Consider the following 18,800-nt stretch of genomic DNA (forward strand, 5'->3'; position numbering starts at 1 on the left):
ACCCTTTGGGCGCGGTCCTGCTCCTGGGGGCCAGGCAGCAGCGAGGGAGGCTTTGGCTGGGGCACCCTTAAAGTGACAGGAGAAAAGGCGCCCAGTGAGCACTATGGCTCAGCTCCAGCTGCTGGGTGCAATGAATCCGTTGGAGCTCGTCTCATCTGCCCAGTGGCAATTCACCCTGTGCCATGCGATGCGGCAGGACTGTCGGGGGGGATCCCCCGTCTGCTGCCTGGGGCGAGGCTCGTTCCTGCATTGCTCTCCCGCTGTGGGGCCCTGCCAGGTGTCTGGTATTGACCGGGACAGTCCGGGATTTTCGCCTCCTGTCCAGTAAAAACTTTCAGAAAATACCGGACAGCTGAAATGTCCGGGACTTTCTGATTTGTTCCCGGCCAGGAGGCGAAAATCCCGGGTGCTTTCCGGGTTCCACAGGGGAGCTGTCTGGCCCGGAGCAGGGAGACAAGATGGCAGATGGCCGCCGGCTAGGGCCAAAAAGCCTTAAAAGCATTTCTGAAAGGGGCCATGCTGGCTTTTTAAAACATTTTTTTGCTTAATAACTCTCGGGGTCCTTTTTTTCTCTCAACAACTTTGGTCTCCCCCTTTTTTTTCCTCAACAGAATTTTTTCCCCGGTGTTTTGTTGTTGTTATATTTTTTGTGGGGGGCGGGGGGTGTTCAGTATTTTTGGTTAAACCGTCTGGCAACCCTAGGTCTGCCCCTTGCCTGGCTAGTGGGGCTGCAGGGAGGAGCCTGCTGCTGCTCTTCCGGGCCACCAGGGGCGCTGTGGGGCCTGGTCTCCCAGCAGAAGTCAGGGGCTCTCTGACTCCTCTCTTGGGGACCCTGGGCTGGATCCCGTAGGGCCAGGGTGGCCAATGGTGGGAGCAGAAGGTGAGGGGGGCCCAGTACTGGCCCCCTAAAACACCCACTCCAGACACCCTTGGCACCCCCTCCCCCAGGTCCCCAGCTCACATCCAGCATCTATCCCTAGCTTCAGCAGAAACCCAGCTGCTTACCCCAGGGTTACCCACTAACCCACCCGCCCCATGCCCAGCTGCCAGTTCTTCTTCACAAAGCAAATAGTCAACCTGTGGAACTCCTTGCTGCAGGAGGCTGTGAAGGCTAGAACTAGAACAGAGTTTAAAGAGAAGTGAGATAAAGTCATGGAGGTTGGGTCCATGGAGTGGTATTAGCCAGGGGGTAGAAATGGTGTCCCTGGCCTCTGTTTGTGGAAGGCTGGAGATGGATGGCACGAGACAAATGGCTTGGTCATTGTCTTTGATCCATCCCCTCCGGGGTAGCTGGTGTTGGCCGCTGTCGGCAGACAGGCTACTGGACTAGATGGACCTTTGGTCTGACCCACTACGGCCGTTCTTATGTTCTTATGTTCTAAGCTCAGGGCTCAGGGTCGGGGGTCTCACTGGACCAACTTGATTTTTATGCAAACCTGCTCCTGGGTTCGCGTGTGGCTTTTGGTGGCCAGGCTGGCAGTTATCCTTCCCTAGTCGGCCACAGTCCTGTGCCTAGTGCGGAGGTCGTGGACGTTGGAGGCCTCCCCCCAAACGATCTCCGCACTAGACCAGGCGGGCGCCCGCCTCTTGCGGCCCCGGGCAGGCTCCTGGGAGCCGCCAGCCTGGTCCTGGGAAGAGGCGGAGGGCTGGGTGGCAGCGGGTGGCTGGCTCGTGCCGTGCCAGGTGCAGGGTCTGCTGGCTGGGTGCTGGTAGGCTTGCACCTGGCACGGGCACCGTAGCCAGCCCGTGCCCCTTTAAGGGGTCCGGGGCCGGGAGGGGAGCAAAAGAGTTTCCCTGGTTTGGCCCAGAGTGGCCACCAGGGCAAGCTGGGGAGGGCTAGCCTCCCACTAGTTCGAATTAAGTGGCTACACAGCTCTTAATTCGAACTACTTAATTTGAACTAGGCATTAGTCCTCGTGGAATGAGGTTTCCCTAGTTCGAATTAAGCGCTCTGCTAGTTTAAATTAAATTTGAACTAGCGGTTTGTATGTGTAGCTGCTATTAAAGTTTATTCGAACTAACGGCTGGTAGTTCCAATTAACTTTGTAGTGTAGACGGACCCTCAGTTCACTATATCTACTGGATCCCCCTTGTCCGCATGCTTGTTGACCCCCTCAAAGAACTCTAGCAGATTAGTAAGGCAGGCTTTGCCTTTACAGAAACCACGTTGACTTTCCCCCAACAAATTCTATTCATCCACGTGTCTGACAATTTTATTCTTTACTATAGTTTCAACTCATTTGCCCGGTACCGACGTTAGACTTCCCAGTCTGTAATTGAGAGCCCTTTTAAAATACGCTCCCAGCTATCCCATCGGGCCTCCGCGGGGGGTAAAACGGGTCCAGGAGTGCAGCGGGCAGGGGTGTCACTTGAAACCTGCCAGGTCAAAGGGTTAGTCTCTGCAGGGGCTGTTCCAAAGTCTGCTGAACAGCTGAGCAGTGCACTCCTTTCAGTGCCAAGCTCCCCTGGAGCGAGCGAAGGAAAGGGAGGTTGTACAGCATGGGGGGTGGACTCAGTGGGGAAGGCAGGGGGATGGGTTAAGAGCCTGGGGATGGAAGAACGGAGAGAATGGGGGGTGGAGACATGGATGGATGAATAGAAAGGGAGATGGATGGAGGGAGGGATGTACAGATGGAGAGCATGGGAGATGGATGGGCATATTGACAGATGGTAGATGGACAGATGGAAGGATGGTAGGTAGGATGGATGGATGGAGAGCATGGGAGGTGGATGGACAGATGGAGGGTAGGACGGTAGGTAGGATGGATGGATGGGGAGATTGGGGCATGGATGGATGGATAGAGGGTGGGACAGAAGGTAGGATGGATGGGTGGGGAGATTGGGGCATGGATGGATGGATAGAGGGTGGGACAGAAGGTAGGATGGATGGATGGGGAGATTGGGGCATGGATGGATGGATAGAGGGTGGGACAGAAGGTAGGATGGATGGGTGGGGAGATTGGGGCATGGATGGATGGATAGAGGGTGGGACAGAAGGTAGGATGGATGGGTGGGGATATTGGGGGATGGATGGATGGATAGAGGGTAGGACAGAAGGTAGAATGGATGGTTGGGGAGATTGGGGCATGGATGGATGGATAGAGGGTGGGACAGAAGGTAGGATGGATGGATGGGGAGATTGGGGCATGGATGGATGGATAGAGGGTGGGACAGAAGGTAGGATGGATGGGTGGGGAGATTGGGGCATGGATGGATGGATAGAGGGTGGGACAGAAGGTAGGATGGATGGGTGGGGAGATTGGGGCATGGATGGATGGATAGAGGGTGGGACAGAAGGTAGGATGGATGGATGGGGAGATTGGGGCATGGATGGATGGATAGAGGGTGGGACTGAAGGTAGGATGGATGGGTGGGGAGTGGGCGCATGGGCGGGAGGGTGGAGAGCAGGGGATACGAGCGATGGGAGGGACGATACGTAGCTCCCCATTCCCCATGTTTGTTTTCGCAGGAAGCCCTCCTGAGCGTGTGGGTCTCGTACAGCGATGGCACCTCGACCCCCCTTTCTGTCTATGAGCCCAGGGACTACAACCTGGTGGTGAGCAGCCTGGACGAGAAGGTGGTGTCGGTGACCCAGGACCGGGCCTTCCCCCTGGTGGTGGCGGAAGGTGAGGGGGCGGGCGACCTGCTGCGTGTCGAGTTGGTCATCTGCGAGAGCTGCCAGAAGAGCAAGCGCAAGAGCGTGCTGTTCACGGCGCTGGCGGGCGTGCGGGTGCGCTTCGGCTCCGAGGAGGACCCCACCTATGACTACGGGGACGCCGGCCACGTGCCGAGCAAGGCGGGGGCCTCTGGGAGGGAGCAGGGCGCGGCCGGCACCACCCTGCGGGCGGACGTAGAGAGGAAGCCGGAGCCCAGCCAGGACAGCGGCGCTCCCAGCGTCCCCCACACCACCGAGGACTTCCCCACTCTCCCCACGGGCTTTGTGCAGGTGCCGCGGGGGCTGACGGACTTGGAGATTGGCATGTACGCCCTGCTGGGCGTCTTCTGCTTGGCCATCCTGGTGTTCCTCATCAACTGCATCGTCTTTGTGCTCAAGTACCGGCACAAGCGCATCCCGCCCGAGGGCCAGACCAACATGGACCACTCCCACCACTGGGTCTTCCTGGGCAACGGGCAGCCCGTGCGGGCCCAGAATGACCTCTCCCCTCAGCCCGAGAGCCCCGGCAACCCGCTGGAGAGCGTCCAGACCTGCTGCCACGGGGACCACCACAGCAGCGGCAGCTCGCAGACCAGCGTGCAGAGCCAGGTGCACGGGCGGGGCGACGGCTCCTCGGGGGGCTCCACCCGGGACCAAAGCGAGGACCCGCTCAACTCGCCCACCTCCAAGCGGAAGCGGGTCAAGTTCACCACCTTCGCCACCCTGCCCTCCGAGGAGCTGGCCTACAACTCGGTGCCCGTGGCCGACGAGGAGGACCTCGAGTGGGTGTGCCAGGACATGGGGCTGCAGGACCCCGAGGCGCTCCACGACTACATCCGCAGAATCAAGGAGATTGCTTAGCGGGCGGCCGCGCCAGCCGCTGCCCCGGGCCCTTTCGCTCACGGGGCTGCCCCGTCGGCCCCTTCTCTCTCGCTGTTCTGCAAGGGGACAAGTGGCGCGTGAGCCCGGCGTCCCGCGGGACCAGGGGCTGCCTCTGCTCCCGCCCGCTCGCCCGCCAAAGTGCCGAGGTGCCTGCCACGACTTGCACAAGAGCTCCGCCCCTGCCGGGAGCCAGGGGGCGCCGTAGGGGGGCGCTGGCATGGAGGGGGCGCGGAGCCCCGCGAGACGGAGGGCACGGGAGGGTGGAGGAGGCCTTGCAGGAAGCTGAAGTAGAGCAACAAGCGAGGGGGCTGGGCGCCGAGGGCCAGCGTGGAAGGCCCTGCAGGCTCCGTTCGGAGGTGCCTGCTCGCCCACCCTGCGAACCGGGGCCCGACCGGCACGGCCCGCGGCCCCCAACGCGCGTCGGACACGCCCGGGATTTCTCTGCTTTACTTGTTGCACAATAATGTTGAATAAAGATACATTCAGGGATCCCCCCGCCGGGCCCCGCCATGCCACCGCTGTCCCAGGCCAGCTGCTCTGAGCGCCGGGGCACGGCCTCAGGACCTTGGTGTCCGCCTCGCTGCCGCCCCCAGGGGGTAAGTGGGGAGGCCTCCGCCAGTCCCTGTGCTTTTCAGAGCCAGGCCAGGCCAGCGCCCGGGGGAGCCGGCTGCCGTGCCAGGCCTGGGCACTTCCCTCCCGGCCGGGGCCCGTCCCCTCCACACACAGCGCCACTGCTGAAAATCCAGGCCTGGCGCAGAGCGGGCCGGGGCCGCCACTTGCGAACCCATCCCCAAGCCAGCGCCAGGCCCCTGGCCCGGTGCCAAGCTCGCACGGCTGCCCCAGCTCCTCGCGTGCACGTGGGGTCTCGGCACGAGTGCCTTACACGAGTGGAAGCACATGCGGAATGGTCCCAAGGGCCTCCGGCTGGCACGCGAGAGCGCTCGCCTCCCACGCGCATCCCCTTCACCAGCCTGTGGCCGCCTGCAAGCTTGAGCGAGCCACCCGCCCTGCAGCCCGTGTCAGGCCTGCCCCCCTCTGTCCAGCCTGTTGCTGTGGTCCTTTGAGCTCCCCGGCCCTCCCTGGGTCGCACAGAAGCCGTTGAGGGAGGCGTCGCTCGTCTCTCTGGCTTCTGCTGCCAGGGCAGCCCCACGGGAGCGAGGGCCGGAGACCTCTCGCGCTGCCCCAGAGCCCCTCCTCACATCTGGGGAGAGGAGGGGATGGCTGGGGGTTCACTCATGCTGCTGTGCTTCTCGCGCCCGGCCTAGTCCCATCCGGCGCCCCCGTTCACAGCTCCCTGGTGCTCCCAGAGCCAGGCTGCTGCTGCCCGGAGTCAAGCGTTTGGCATCTGAGCCCGGAGCCTGGGCCTCCCTTTGCCAAGTCCCATGGCTCTAATTGCAGGGCCTGGGAAGCGCCATGACGCCCCCCCACAGGCTCCAGCACGCCCACAGCAGTGCCCGCATGCTGCCCCCTGGCATGCCACCGGGGGGGAGGGGCCGGCACTGCCACGCCCCCTCAACCATACTAGCCACCCCGGCACCGGTGAGCTGGGCGGGAGAGCACAGCCCCGTGCCCGGGGGGGGGGGGCGTCGTGTTATTTCTCAGCTGGGCTTTGCCCCCCACTGTGTCTAATTTTCTAAAGTAAATAAAAGAGACTAGAGCAAAAGGCAGCGGTGAGGCGGGAGCCCGGATGCATCTCTGTTGGGTTGGTACCATCGGCCCGTCGGAGCCAATGGAGAGAGGCCTCGGGGGCTGGGCGCCGGGTCCCTACGCTGGCCTGTTGGCTGCCCACCGGAGCTGCACGCCGCAGCCGGCAGCTTCCCATCCCAGGAGTCCCCACGCCCGCTCGGCCTGCCGGCTCTGTGCCCAGGAAGCCCTGCACAGGATCCCCCGCAGCCGCTGCCAACACCCTCCGGCTGCTCTTGGGATCTGGAAAGCTGGTGGCCTGTGGCCTTTCGCTAAGGGCTCGTCTGCACCCGCAGCTCAGCAGCCCTCCCGGAAGCTGAATTCACCGGCGTGGCCCAGCCCTCGGGCTGCGGGGGTCGGTGCCGCCCGTCGCGCCTTTCACCCGGATGGTGTCGCTCCACACTGCGCCTCGTGGGAAGGGGCTTGGCGTCACCTGGGCCGATGTTGGATGTTGGGGGGGTCATTCTAGCAGTGGCCCCGCCCCAGCGCTCCTGAACCGCTTGGCTGCGAGTTTGCACCATGCTGGTCACAAAGGGATGTGGGGTGGCCGCAGGCCCCCTGCCCTTTGCACATCGCAGACAGGAGGGGCTGGCACGCTTGGCGCTCGCTGGCACGGGGGGAAGGGCTGCAAGAGGAGGGCTGGCCCGGGGGCACAGGATGGGATATGCCCAGCAGGGCCCTCGGCTGCCAAGCACCACGCTGCGGCCAGGAACTGCCAAGGGCCGCCCGTCAGGCCCGTCGCTCTGCAGGACCGAGCACTGCGCCGCCCCAGCTGCACACGCCCAGCCTAGTCCCTAGCCAGTAGCCATGTTCCAGCCATTGCTCGCCAGGCCCGCTGCAAAAGCAGGATGCATCACTACCCCCCTGGCACAGAAGGGGAAACCGAGGCACGGGGCAGGTCCCAGGTCACCCAGCGGGCTGGTGGCAGGGCTGGGAACAGAGCTGAGGTTGCCTAATTCCCAGTCTGGTTGTCTTAATAGTAAAGAGCGTGAAAGGGGTTTAGCTAAACCCGCCGCTGTGCCCACTCCCACCGTCCTGGCTCCGCAGCCTTTGCCGTACGCTTCTTGGGGGGCGTCAGTGTTCTGGGGAGCCATGTTCTCCCCTTTGTTTCACACTCACCTTCGCAGCGTCTGCTTGGCCGGGCTCTCCCTCCTGCGTCTGACCGACAGGATTGTGCCTTAGCAAGCTGGTGCCCTGGTCGAGCGCCGTCCCTCCCCCTTGGTGCGCCCTGTGGCAAAGCAGCACGTGGCTTGTGCACTGGAGGCTCGGGCAGCGGGTGGCAACAGCCCTGAGCTAGCCTGCCTGGCGCTGGAGTGCTAGTGAGCCGTGGCAGGGTGGCCCAGGGCCCTGGCCGGGCGCGGTAAAGCCCAGTGCCAGTGAGCCGTGGCAGGGTGGCCCAGGGCCCTGGCCGGGCGCGGTAAAGCCCAGTGCCAGTGCAGCCGCACCGGAGAGGGAAGACCCACGTACGGGCGGACGTTGCACAATCCCCTTCCGAGGCCGACAGCTCCACTTGCAGGGAGACTGGTTGCGTGGCACAGGGGGGCCAGTCGCTCGCTGTTCCCCAGGGCAGGGCTGGGCAAGATGCGGCCCGGGGGCTGGATCCGGCCGCTTGCTAGTTCTGTCCTGCTGCCCGGGCCAGTGAACTCCCAGGCGGAGGCTCAGGCAGCAGGATCCTATTGAAATGGCTCCTGGCTCCAGTTGCGGCGCCACCCTGGCAGGAGCCGCGAGCCCTTGAAATAGCCACAGTAGCCCCACGTGGCGCCAGGCAATAGGGCAGCGGTGGGGCTGGGAGCCCTCTGCTGGGTTTTTAATTCAAAGCCTCCCCCCCCCCCCCCCGACAACTCTAGGCCACGCCCCTTCTGCCCCAAGCCCCTCCTCCACCGGGGGGGCTGTGACCATGTACCAAAATTCATTAAGTGCCCCCCCACGAAAATTACTGCCCACCCCTGCCCTAGGGGCCTGCAGCCAGGGCTGCTCAGTCTCTGCTGCTGGCTGGAGTTGGGGGCTTGGGCTGGGTCTCCGCATGAGCCTCCACCCCGCACTGTAGGCCTGGTTGGACGTGGTTCCCAGCCGCGCTGATGTGGCCACAGCACCACGCAGCAGAGGTCCCTGCAAGCTGGGCACTCGTGCGAATGCTCACGAGAGGGTCAAATCCCGCCCAGCTGACTAGCAGAGTGCCCACAGTGAGCTTTTGTTTCTACTCGTGGTGCACATCCGCACGGGTCTTGGTGCACATGAAAAAATTATTCTACACCGGATGAAAAAAAATGCCGCACCACCCTTCTGACTTGGGCCTGTGGTGTGAGTGGCGCCCTCCCTGCAAGCTGACAGGGCTGGGATGCGCCTGATGGTGGGAGTAGGCCCTGACCTGACCCTGCCATGGTCCCACGGCCCAGCCCCCGTGTGCTCACCGACCTGAGCTGTGCGTGGACAAAGTGACCCAGTGCCTGGGCTTGGGGTGACGTGTCGGGAGGCTGAGCGGTGCCTTCAGTCCAGTCCTGGGCTGATTTTCAAGCCTTGGGAGCTGGGGGTGGGGAGCAGGAAGCAGCCAGCAGAACGCGGATGTACGAGTTGCAGGGCTGTGAGCGCCCGCCCCACCGTGCTAGGTGCTGTACAAACAGACCGACGCGCCCCAGGCCAAGCTGCTGCTAACGTCCCTATTCAGGGGCGGCGGCGCTATGGTCCAGCCGGTCTGTGCTGGGCCCTGACCCCCAGGGCCTGACCCTGAGCAGGCATGAAAACTATGGGCAGCGAGGGGGGCTGGGAGCTGGGAATGAGCAGGCGGAGGCAGGAGAGTCGAGCTCCCTTCTGAGCTTTGGGGCAGGTTCGGTTTCCACTCGGCCTGCAAAGACTCAGCTCCCAGCACCTCGTGCTCACCGCCAGCTGCCCCCCGGCCTGTTGGGCTGCTCGAGCCTCCCCAGGGGCCGTTCGCCCACTGAAGCCAGAGAAAAGCAAAGTGCACTGTGGCCGGGGCCCATCCGGTGACTCCAGCGTCCCTTATGCCGTCTCCGCGGGGATCCTTAGCCGGGGTGCACACGCCCCAGCCTGGCTCAGCCCACGCTCCAGCAGCCAGCCCCGAAGGCAGCAGGGGGGTAATTTGCCCCCTTTCTCCTGGGCTGTGTCCCTGAAGTGTGAGCTTTAATGTGCCTTGTGAAGCACTCGGCAGCATGAGCGGCGACCCCTCGGGCTGCTCTTGTTCCCCGTACAAACGTCCGATCCCGTTTGAACCTTGCAACGTGCTTGGCCACATTTCTGGTGGCCGTGAGTTCCACAGGCTAGTGAAAAAGCCTAGTCAGGGCAAGGGCATAGAGCATGGCTCCCCCACGCCCTTTCCAAGTGCCTGATCACCTGCGGGGGCAGCCTATGTCGTTTGGACATAACGCGACCGGCCGTCCCTGTCTAGCAAGGGCTGGGACTAGCACAACACAAGGGACTGAGGTGCATTGCTACAGCCCAGTGCAGTCAAGGGCTGCAGGGCACCCGCAGCCCCGGGGTCTGGGGCCTAGAGACACATGAGGGGTGAATGGAAAAGAAGCCACTTACCGATGCCTCCCCGAGGAATCCGGGCGGGTTTGTGCCCGTGGGCTAGGGGAAAGGCTCCCAGGCCGGCCTGTCTCCTGGCATTAGAAATTCACATCTTGCCCGTCTCGTTTTCACGGAAGACCCAATGCCCGACTGGCGAACCAATGGGGCTGCAACGTCACTGCTGCAAGCCGACAGCCTCTGGCGAATCCGCTCCGGGCTTGTGTGTGGCAGCTCCTCGTTACCTCCCAGGCCTGGGGCGGCCAGGAAATCACACTGGGCTAACAAGCGACGTGTGCCTGGCTGAGGCCTGGCTTCCTCCCCGGGCGTGTCGCCGCATCCCGCCCGGAGCTCCAGCCAGCTCTGGGGGATCCCGCCAGACCTTCAACCCGCCGCTCCTGTCGGCTTGTCTTGCGGTTCCTGGGTGCCATTTCCGGGCTCCTCAGGGAAACACGGAACAGGCGAAGCCCGAAGTGATTTCCCACCCCGCAAACCCACTGCCCCCCCAAAGCCCAGACCCCCAGGCATTTGGGGGCATCACAAAGTGGCATTTGGAAATCCAGGATGGGACCCTCTGCCCCCTTCGCATGGGCCAACTGGCCGCCCCCTTGATGAGACCCCAGAGCTGGCTGTGGAGGATCCCCCAGGGCGAGCCGCACTGCAGCCGCTTCCTGCGGTTCCTCCCAACCCCAGTGTGGGGGGGTCTGGGGTGGGGCCAGAGCAGGGCCATGGGGAGGAGGCACAGGCCAGGGACCTGGCCCGTAGGCTGCAGGGTGACGCTACCCCTCCTGCCCCGGCAGCAGCCCAGAACTGGGAGGGTTTAATGGTGGCTTAGCCACCGGCGTGCGCCTCGCCCCAGCCCCATGGGCCACGCCACTTCCACAGTTAGCATCGTGCCTCACCCACGGGAGTTCCAGCTCACCGCTCCTCCGCCCCCTTGCTCCCCACCTACAGCCGGGCCTGCTGCCGGCGCTTCTGGGGTGCAGCACAGTCTGTGGTGCCAGGACAGGAGGAGCTGCCTTAGCCCCCCCCCACTGCTCACCTGATCCCCTGCAGCCAGAAGCCCCAGGGCCCAGCATTTGAAAACCACTGGCCTAGGGAATCCCATTGAGAGGGGCCCGTCCTGTTAAAGGAGATGGCACCTCACTGTGCACGGCATGGGGCAGGGCGCAGCGAGCTGAGAGACGTGGCAGCTAATCCTGTCTCTGCAGCCCACCTGCTACTCTGAGCTCAGCACAGACGCACCACTCTGCCTGCCTCAGTTTATTTCTCTCTAAGGGAGCAGCAACCCTGCTGGGATGGTGGGCGACGCGGCTGATTTGCCGATTTCCTGCCAGCGCTAAGCGACGTTCCAGGACTTCAGCCACGCTGCCGATTTCTCCTGCCCTCCCCCCCAACTTTCTTGCAAAGCCCCGCACAAATTTGTGCCACCTCAGGAGATGGTGAAAACACACATGCAACGTTTTTACTGCTCCTAATTATAAAAGGGGGCAGGCGTGATTGAGCAAGCTGATTATCTAATAAAAATTATCAGCAGTAAAATTAATACAGCCTAATTCCCTGCTTGGAATTTATAAGACTCATCATTTAATTAACATATATGAATATGTGTTTAAAAAAGGTATATAATAAAATTTTATAATTGCAATAAGAAATGCCAGCGTGTGGCTTACGGGAAATAAACTTGCCCCAGGTGTGTGGTTAGGCACAAGACTGAGTGGGAGTTTAATGTGCCCTTTGTGGATTAATACACCACAATTCACATCCTGCCCCGCCTTGGGGCTTAAGTCTTGGCCTCTGAGCCGGGTGGCACAGAGAGTCATGGCTGCACTGACTTGCACATTACCTGGCGTGGGTTGCACATAGGGTGGCTTGAATATTGGAATTTGCATCCAGCAGAAAATTCCCAACAGTTCAACTTTTTTTTTTTTTTTTTTGATCCTGCCCTGGGACAAAACTTTGTCAGATCTTGAAACTTTTCATGGCACAGAAAGTTCAAAAAAATAAAATTAGCTCAGGAATGTCAAAATGTTTAATTGCAGCTCAAGCCCACATGAATCTCCATCCACCTGCCCGTCTGCAGAGCTTCCGGGACGGTGTTGTTTGGGTATCTTAGGTGAGTTGTAACTTGGGCGTCTCATGATCCCCCACATTCTCTCCTCTAGCTGGACTACATCTCCCATGATGCACCATGGCCACAGGTCTCCCATGATGCACCACAGTGATTTGGCATGAGGGGAATGGACAATTGAAAAAGTGCAGCCAAAATCTCAGTTTTTCTGGGGAAATGTTAGCTTTTGAAGCAATTCCATTTCAAACGGCTGCCCTCGGCACTCTGGAAGGCAGCCTACTCTTTTTGGCCCACCCAGCATCAACTCAGCTTGGCTCATGTACCCCTGTCAGTGACTAGCATTTCAGACATGAAGGATATAGGTCTTAACGTGCTAAGCCCACACTGTGATCAAAGCCGCCTTTAGCCACGTGAGACAGTAGACCAATGACATATCTGCAGGAAGGGGGTTCCATTCTCAAAACACAGCAATTTCCTTGTAGAAGTCATATGCATGGAGCGATGCAATCCCATGGCCAGTATGTGTGTCCCATGGTCCTCTACTGCAGTGTTTCTCAACCACTGGTCTGAGTACCCTCAGGGGTACTCGCGAGAAGTCTGGGGGGTACATCAACACACCTGACATTTGGAGAAACCCAAATTTTTGTTTTAAGTTTTACAGCACTTTATTATTTTTGTACTTTTTACACCAAAAATTTCATTGGCCGCCCAGCTACGATTAAGTTGTTTAAACAAATGTGTTGCTATGGTAGAAAAAAAAATGGTGTGTCTGAAAGCTGTGGGTACTGCTAATGTTTTTTTTAAAAGGGGTACTTTATAAAAAAAAAAAGATTGAGAAACACTACTCGACTGCACTCAGCCCGTTCATATTGTGCCACAAGCCCTATACTAGCACCAAATGGAGATTCTCTAATCGCTCAAATGGCCTTGGTGTTTCAATGAGGACAATGTATGGTTTAACCCCACGGCTGCACAATTAGTGACCACAACTCCAGGATAATGACAATAGTGGTGGTGTGTGTATTACGGCCTCCGATTCATTGCAACATTTTATTGTGTCAACATAATGCCGTGGGGCCATTTAGGCAGCTGCCTGGATGATAGCAGAGAAATTACTCTGGCATTACACACACACGCATCTCTCCTCCACCAGCAGAGTCCCTTCAGCTCACTCCACTCAGGTATCTTTGAAACGCCAGCTCTAGTCTGTAGCAAGGGTTATGCCACTTATTGAGAGAGACCTAAGGGAGTTAGGTGCTGCACAGGGTTTGTGTCCTTAACTTCCTATGGGCTCCCATGTGCCATGGCTAGGTGGAGATTATGCAAAATTACTTGAAATTCATGACACCTATTCACAGTAGCTCATTCCACCAGCACTGGCTGAGTCCAACGGTTGGTTCCTCCTTCGCAGGTCGCTGTTACACGCCCTCTTATTCCTGCAAATTGTTTGCGCTAGAAATGATCCAACCCAAACTCGTGGTCCATGTGCACCTAATTCATGCAGCAGAAGCAGAGCCCACCTCCCTGGCAAGGAATGCTGCCAAGTTGCGTATGCCCCAGATTTGCTTTCCCTAAAAACCTACTGCAATGTTTGCGTTGCTGCCGTTATTTTGTTTGCTTTGCTTGGAGAGTGGTTTGGCAGGAGGTGGAGGTGGAGACTGGGGTGGGGGAGAGGAGATTTAACACATTTTCCTGGCAGCAGAGGAGACAGGGGAGGGAAACTGACTAGGTGCAGAAGGTGAAACTGGCGCAGGAGTTGCACTGTGGGAGCTGAGTGGCCTGCAATGCTAAATGGACAGCTAAGAGCTGGAAAATCCATGGCACCCTGAGGGGGAAAGGTCGGAAACGAGGGCCCCCTTCCCCTTCAATGCTGCCTGGACTCAGCACTGTGCGAGGGAAACCAACCCACATTCAGGGTGCTCGGGGTGCCCCCCCTTGTGGGCTTGGGCGAAGGCTGAAAGAGGAGACACCCAGCTGTCGTCCCACCCCCTTGCTCCATGTTTCCCTTCCCATCTCTTCCCCACAGGCCACCGTCCTCAGTTGTCCCTCCTCCTGCGCCCTTTCCTCTCCTGCCTCACCTGTGGAAAAATACCAACATCCCAAGATGGAGGCTAGAGCACGGGTGGGCAATAATTTTTGGTCTGGGGGTGGGGGAGCCCCTTTGCCCCCCCTTCCCACTAGGCACCCATGCCCTGGAAGAGGCTTGGCATGATCCCCCATCCTCAGGCCAATCAGGGCCTGGTGGCGGGGGAGCATGGGAAGCCTCCTCCCGCCCTGCAAGGAGCACGTGGCACTTTGAAGTGTCACGGGCTCCTTGCAGGGCTGGGGCAGTGTGAAGGAAGCTTCATGCAGCTCCCCTGCCCCCAGGTCCTGTTTGGCCTCGGGGCCGGGGAGTGCGCGAAGCCTCCTCCGCTTTTCCCCCCACCCTGCAAGCAGTGCGTGGCACTTTGAAGCGCTGCTCGCAGGGCAGGGGTAGAGTGGAGAAGGCTTCGGGTGCTCCCCTGCCCCCAGGCCCTAATTGGGGGAGCAGCAGGGCCTCTGCGGGCAGGATCCATCCACTTGGACCAGATCCGGCCTGTTGTTTTCCTAACGGTTCTTTACCCTGAATAGGTTCTTTCCCACCCAGCTATCTAGACTGAAAGCACCTTGTGTCCGTGGGCAGCTCCATTTGCCAGACAGATCCCTGGTCAATATTCATAACGTCGGAAACAAAAGTGGTACATATGGACAAACAGCACAAGGAGGTTCAGCAAATCATCCCCTTTCCAATGACACCCCACATGACCTATCTTGCATAAAATACACCATACATCACCCTGCCCCAATCATATCGCGCTGAAGAATATGCAGTCACACTGAGTTTTGTCCCTGCTTGTCACTGCCTTGGTGACTGACTTTGTGCAAGTGCCATCCCTGCACCGTGCCTCAGTTTTCCCATCTGTAACATGGTGGAAATGACCCCATCCCACTTGGCAACATGTGTTTTGAGCTGCAGAGGGAACAGTTTGGTTTAGAGTTAGGTACCATGATTAGTAGCAAATGGGGGGGGGGGGGGGGTGCGTCAAGGATAGTGGAAATCTACTGGCATGATGCAATGTGACAGGAGGTTCCCACCCAGAATATGTGGCTCTTTGCTGGTTGCCCCATCGTACATTAGTAAAGCCCCACGTAGCAGGGATTCTGAGCGTGTTGTGAAAATGATTGGAGCCAGGGGTAGACTTAGGATGAAGCGAGTGTAAGAAGAGCAGGACTGGCTAGAGAAGGGGGGTGGGGGTGGAGATAAAGAGACATTAATGACCGAAAGAAAATCAGATTGCATGTTAACCCTGGGTCCTAATGCAAGAAGAAAGGGCCCATTCCACAAAGCTGAAAGGGGGTGGGGAAAGGAAATGCCACTGTCTTGTACACTGCGCATGCATGAGCTGGGGAACTCCTTGCCACAAGAGAACAATCAGGCTCAGAGAGCAGTGGGTTCAGTAAAGGACATGGCACTAGTCTAGAGAATGAGACCAGCCACTGATGGCTACGAGAGCTAAACCTTTCGCGTGTGAAATCAACGTAAGCCCTTCCATTGGCTCCAGATGAAGGCCTGAGAGCCAGCCTCTCTGCAGAACCCAGCACCATGGGGCCCAGCTGTGGGTGCTGAGCCCTGGGGAATCTGGCCCCGGCTGCGGGTGCTGAGTCCAAAGGAATTTCCTTCAGGGCAGGTTGTTCCGCCATAGTCCTTAATGACAATTTTTGCTCCTTGTAGTAAAGCATTTACCACAGGCCACGGCCAGAGCCAGCCTGGCTGGACCAGGGTCTGATAATCTTGGCATTCCTATCGCCTTCCTTTCCTGCTGTTGACGCCGTAGGAAAACTCCTTTCTGACCAATCTCCTTTCTGAAAGGAGTGAAAATAATTAAAAAGAACCCTCTGTTTCAACTCCCCTCGCCCTGTTCCGGCTCACCCGACATGCTCTGAGACCTCTTTCCTGCTTAGCGTTTTATTATCTGCTCCCAGCAGGCAGGAAGAAATTTGCATTTTAATGTGGTGTTCTAGCGCACCACAAAGTACCTGAGACTACCCTCGGCCCAGGGACGCTCCCTGCCTCTGCTATTTACCAGCACGGCCTTTGAAGTTGATGCTCATTTTCCTTCCCCCCTCCAAGGACCTTATATTTCCTCCTCCCTCTTTTTTATTTCAGTCATAAAACATTCAAAACCCTCATAAAGAAAAGAGCCAGGGAAAAATCCAGCCGCTCGTTGCTGGCTCAAGCAGAGGGAGTACGGCTGTGGACGTCCAGCGTGCAGACTGTAGTGAGCGGCTGTGGGGTGTGATAAAGCCGCACCCCGAGGCGAGCTGGCTCCTTTAGTCTGAAATCTCAGGAGAGAGGCGTTCTTGCATCCCGCCGCCTGTTTGGTGTTATCTGTCACTTGTCTCCACATCAATCCGCAGGCGTCTCCCCGCCGCCAGCGCGCTCCCTGCGTGTGTCTTGTGCCGCTCCGGAACACCAGGCGGGGGCCTGTTATCTGCCACCCCCAGGGCGGCTGCTGCTCCAGGGGTGGGATGAGGGAAGTGGGGGGCCGGAAAATATGCTACGGGTTTGTTCATCTCCTGGATCAGCTGACGATGTTTGCAACGAGGGAGCGCGGAACGGTACGAACGCGGGAGCTGGAAGAGGCCTTGTGCTCAGACAGACAGCCTTGTGTTAATGGCAAAATACGGCAGTAAGAGATAAGGCTTGTCATCTGTCGCCTCTATCTACCTCCCTGCCCCCTGTACCCCCCTGGCCTCAGTGACCCACAGCCAGGCATCATCTAGCCCCTGCCTCGGGGGAAAGCTGCCATCTGACATGGCCACTCACTGGTGACAAGGTGCCTGCTGCCTTCTCCTGCCCTGGCTGCCTCCCTGCAGCCCTAGGACCCTCAGGCCTTGAGACAAGGCCTCAGCCTGGCCAGAGCTCTCTGCCCGCCTTTCCCCAGCCCTGCCCTGTGTCAGGAAACCTCCAGCTTCCCTGGCAGCCAGGCCCCTCCTGCTCCCCAGCTGGAGCAAGCAGGGTTGCCAGGTGTCCGGTTTTCTACCAGACAGTCTGGTATTTGCGCCCTCTGTCCGGTAGGAAAACTCAGACAATACCGGACAAGTGCAATGTCGGTATTTTCTGAATTCCCGGCTGGGCACTGGACGGAAGCCTGGCGGGGGCGGGGGAGCGACGGGGAGGTGGGGCAGCGATTGGCGCTGGGAGCCCTGTGGTCGTGTGCAAAAGCCGGGCGGGGCGGCATGGGGTGGGGGATGGGACTCCTAGCCCCTCCCCCCACCCCGCCCCCGCCCGGCTTCTGCTAGTAACTAGAGGGAGTGCCTGCCTGGGGCACAGCCTGTTGGTCTGCGACTGTGGCCACTGTCTGCACCCCGCCCCCACCAGCTTCGCTTCCTGCCCCCCTTCCTCCAGCCCCCCTCCTCCCATCCAGCCCCGATCCCCCCCAGCTCTGCTTCCCGGCCCCCCTTCCTCCCAGCCAGCCCCGTCCCCCTCCCGGACAGTCCTGCCCCCACCCATCAAGTGTGTCTGTTTTTTTGGGGAGGGGGTCTACCTGGTAACCCTAGGAGCAAGAGTGAGTCTGAGTCTCCCCTCCCCTGCAGGAGCCCTTATTTATACAGCCCCAGTGGGGCCCTAACTGGCTCTCTCTGCCCCGGCTGCTGGCTCCACCGCTCTCCCAGGGCTGGTTTTAACCCTTAAAGGGCCAATGCGGGGCAGACGCCCGGCCCCAGTGAGGAAAGTTGGCTCACTGCCAATCCGCTAAGCTGTAAAGCGCCTCCTGTCCCCGAGTGGGGCACCATGGGCGTGGTCTGGAGACCCGGGAGGAGAGGGCGGGAAGGAAAGAGGCCATCTCCTCCCCATGGCTGGTTTGCATTGGTTGGGCCTGGTGGTGCCCATCGAGGCAAGGAGCCCATTGTGCGGACTACAGTGACCGGGAACCAGAGGCAAAGTGACTTGCCCACGCAGCAGAGCTAAGGTAAACCCCAGATCTCCTTAATCCCAAGCTCTACCCACTAGGCCATGCTACCTTGCTTGTCTGGCCTTTCCTCCCCCTGCCACGAGAAGGGATGGGGAGGGGGTGAGATAGGCACTGCAGGGGGCCTATTAACCCTCCGTTTCCCGGAGCAGGGGGTTTGCATCACTCCTGGCCAAAGCCTCCTGGAACCGGTCTTCCTGCGCTCGTTCTGTGCCCCACCCCCACCCACTCTTGCCCTTTGAACCCTGCGAGCGCTTGGGTCCGGGGCGACCCCTGGGCATGCCCAGCACCTTGCACGTTACGAACACCGTGTGGGCGAGGGAAAGGAGGCGGCCTCCCACATGCAGCTTTACTTTTTTGAGACGCCCCCAGGGCCAGCCCAGAAAAGCCAGGGCCCAGGCACCGCTCACGTTCTCATTTCATCTGCGACTCTCATTCAGCCGCCCTGTGTGCTCATTCCTCAGCCACAGGGCAGCAGCGGGCAAGGGCAGGCCCGGCTGGGAAGGGAGCCCCGGGCTGGGAGCTGCAGGAAGGAAGCAGCTGGCACATATCACCTGCTTCTCCTTGTGTGCCCACATCTATGGGCTAGGGGTGTGGGGCAGAGGGAGTTCTGTCTCCCACCGTGCCCTTCCCTGGACTCATGCTCCACTGCATAATGGAACCAGCAGGTGCCAGAATTGGTGGGGTGACTCGTGTGTGTGTCCCTGTGTGTGTTTGTGCAGTTGTGTGTCTAATACACATATTGCTGTGTGCTCGTGTATATGTGTGTTCTTCTGGGCACGTGTGCATTTGTGCTGGTCTGCAGGCACGTGTGAGAATGTGTGTCCGTGAACTTGCAGACATAGGCCTTTGCATGCGCAAAGAATGTGCATGCTTGTTAGGGTGTGCATGCATGGCTCTTTGTGCATGCTTGTTAGGGTGTGCATGCATGGCTGTTTGTGCATGCTTGTTAGGGTGTGCATGCATGGCTGTTTGTGCATGCTTGTTAGGGTGTGCA

At 59.5% G+C, this 18,800-nt stretch overlaps 1 protein-coding gene across 3 annotated transcripts in view; it reads left to right on the forward strand.

Moving 5' to 3' along the window:
• TMEM132E (transmembrane protein 132E) overlaps nt 1-7,021 on the forward strand; it is a 126,674-nt gene extending 119,653 nt beyond the window's left edge. For all 3 annotated transcript variants that reach the window (XM_075905014.2, XM_075905015.2, XM_075905016.2), the window contains exon 9: nt 3,470-7,021. In XM_075905014.2, the coding sequence (XP_075761129.2) occupies nt 3,470-4,516 (1,047 nt within the window). In that variant the 3' untranslated portion in view covers nt 4,517-7,021. The remainder of the gene's footprint in view (nt 1-3,469) is intronic.
• The last annotated feature ends 11,779 nt before the right edge of the window (nt 7,022-18,800 follow it).

Source organism: Pelodiscus sinensis, chromosome 21 (assembly GCF_052426305.1).
Source record: "Pelodiscus sinensis isolate ZL-2025 chromosome 21, ASM5242630v1, whole genome shotgun sequence".
In the NCBI taxonomy this organism is placed as follows: Eukaryota; Metazoa; Chordata; order Testudines; family Trionychidae; genus Pelodiscus; species Pelodiscus sinensis.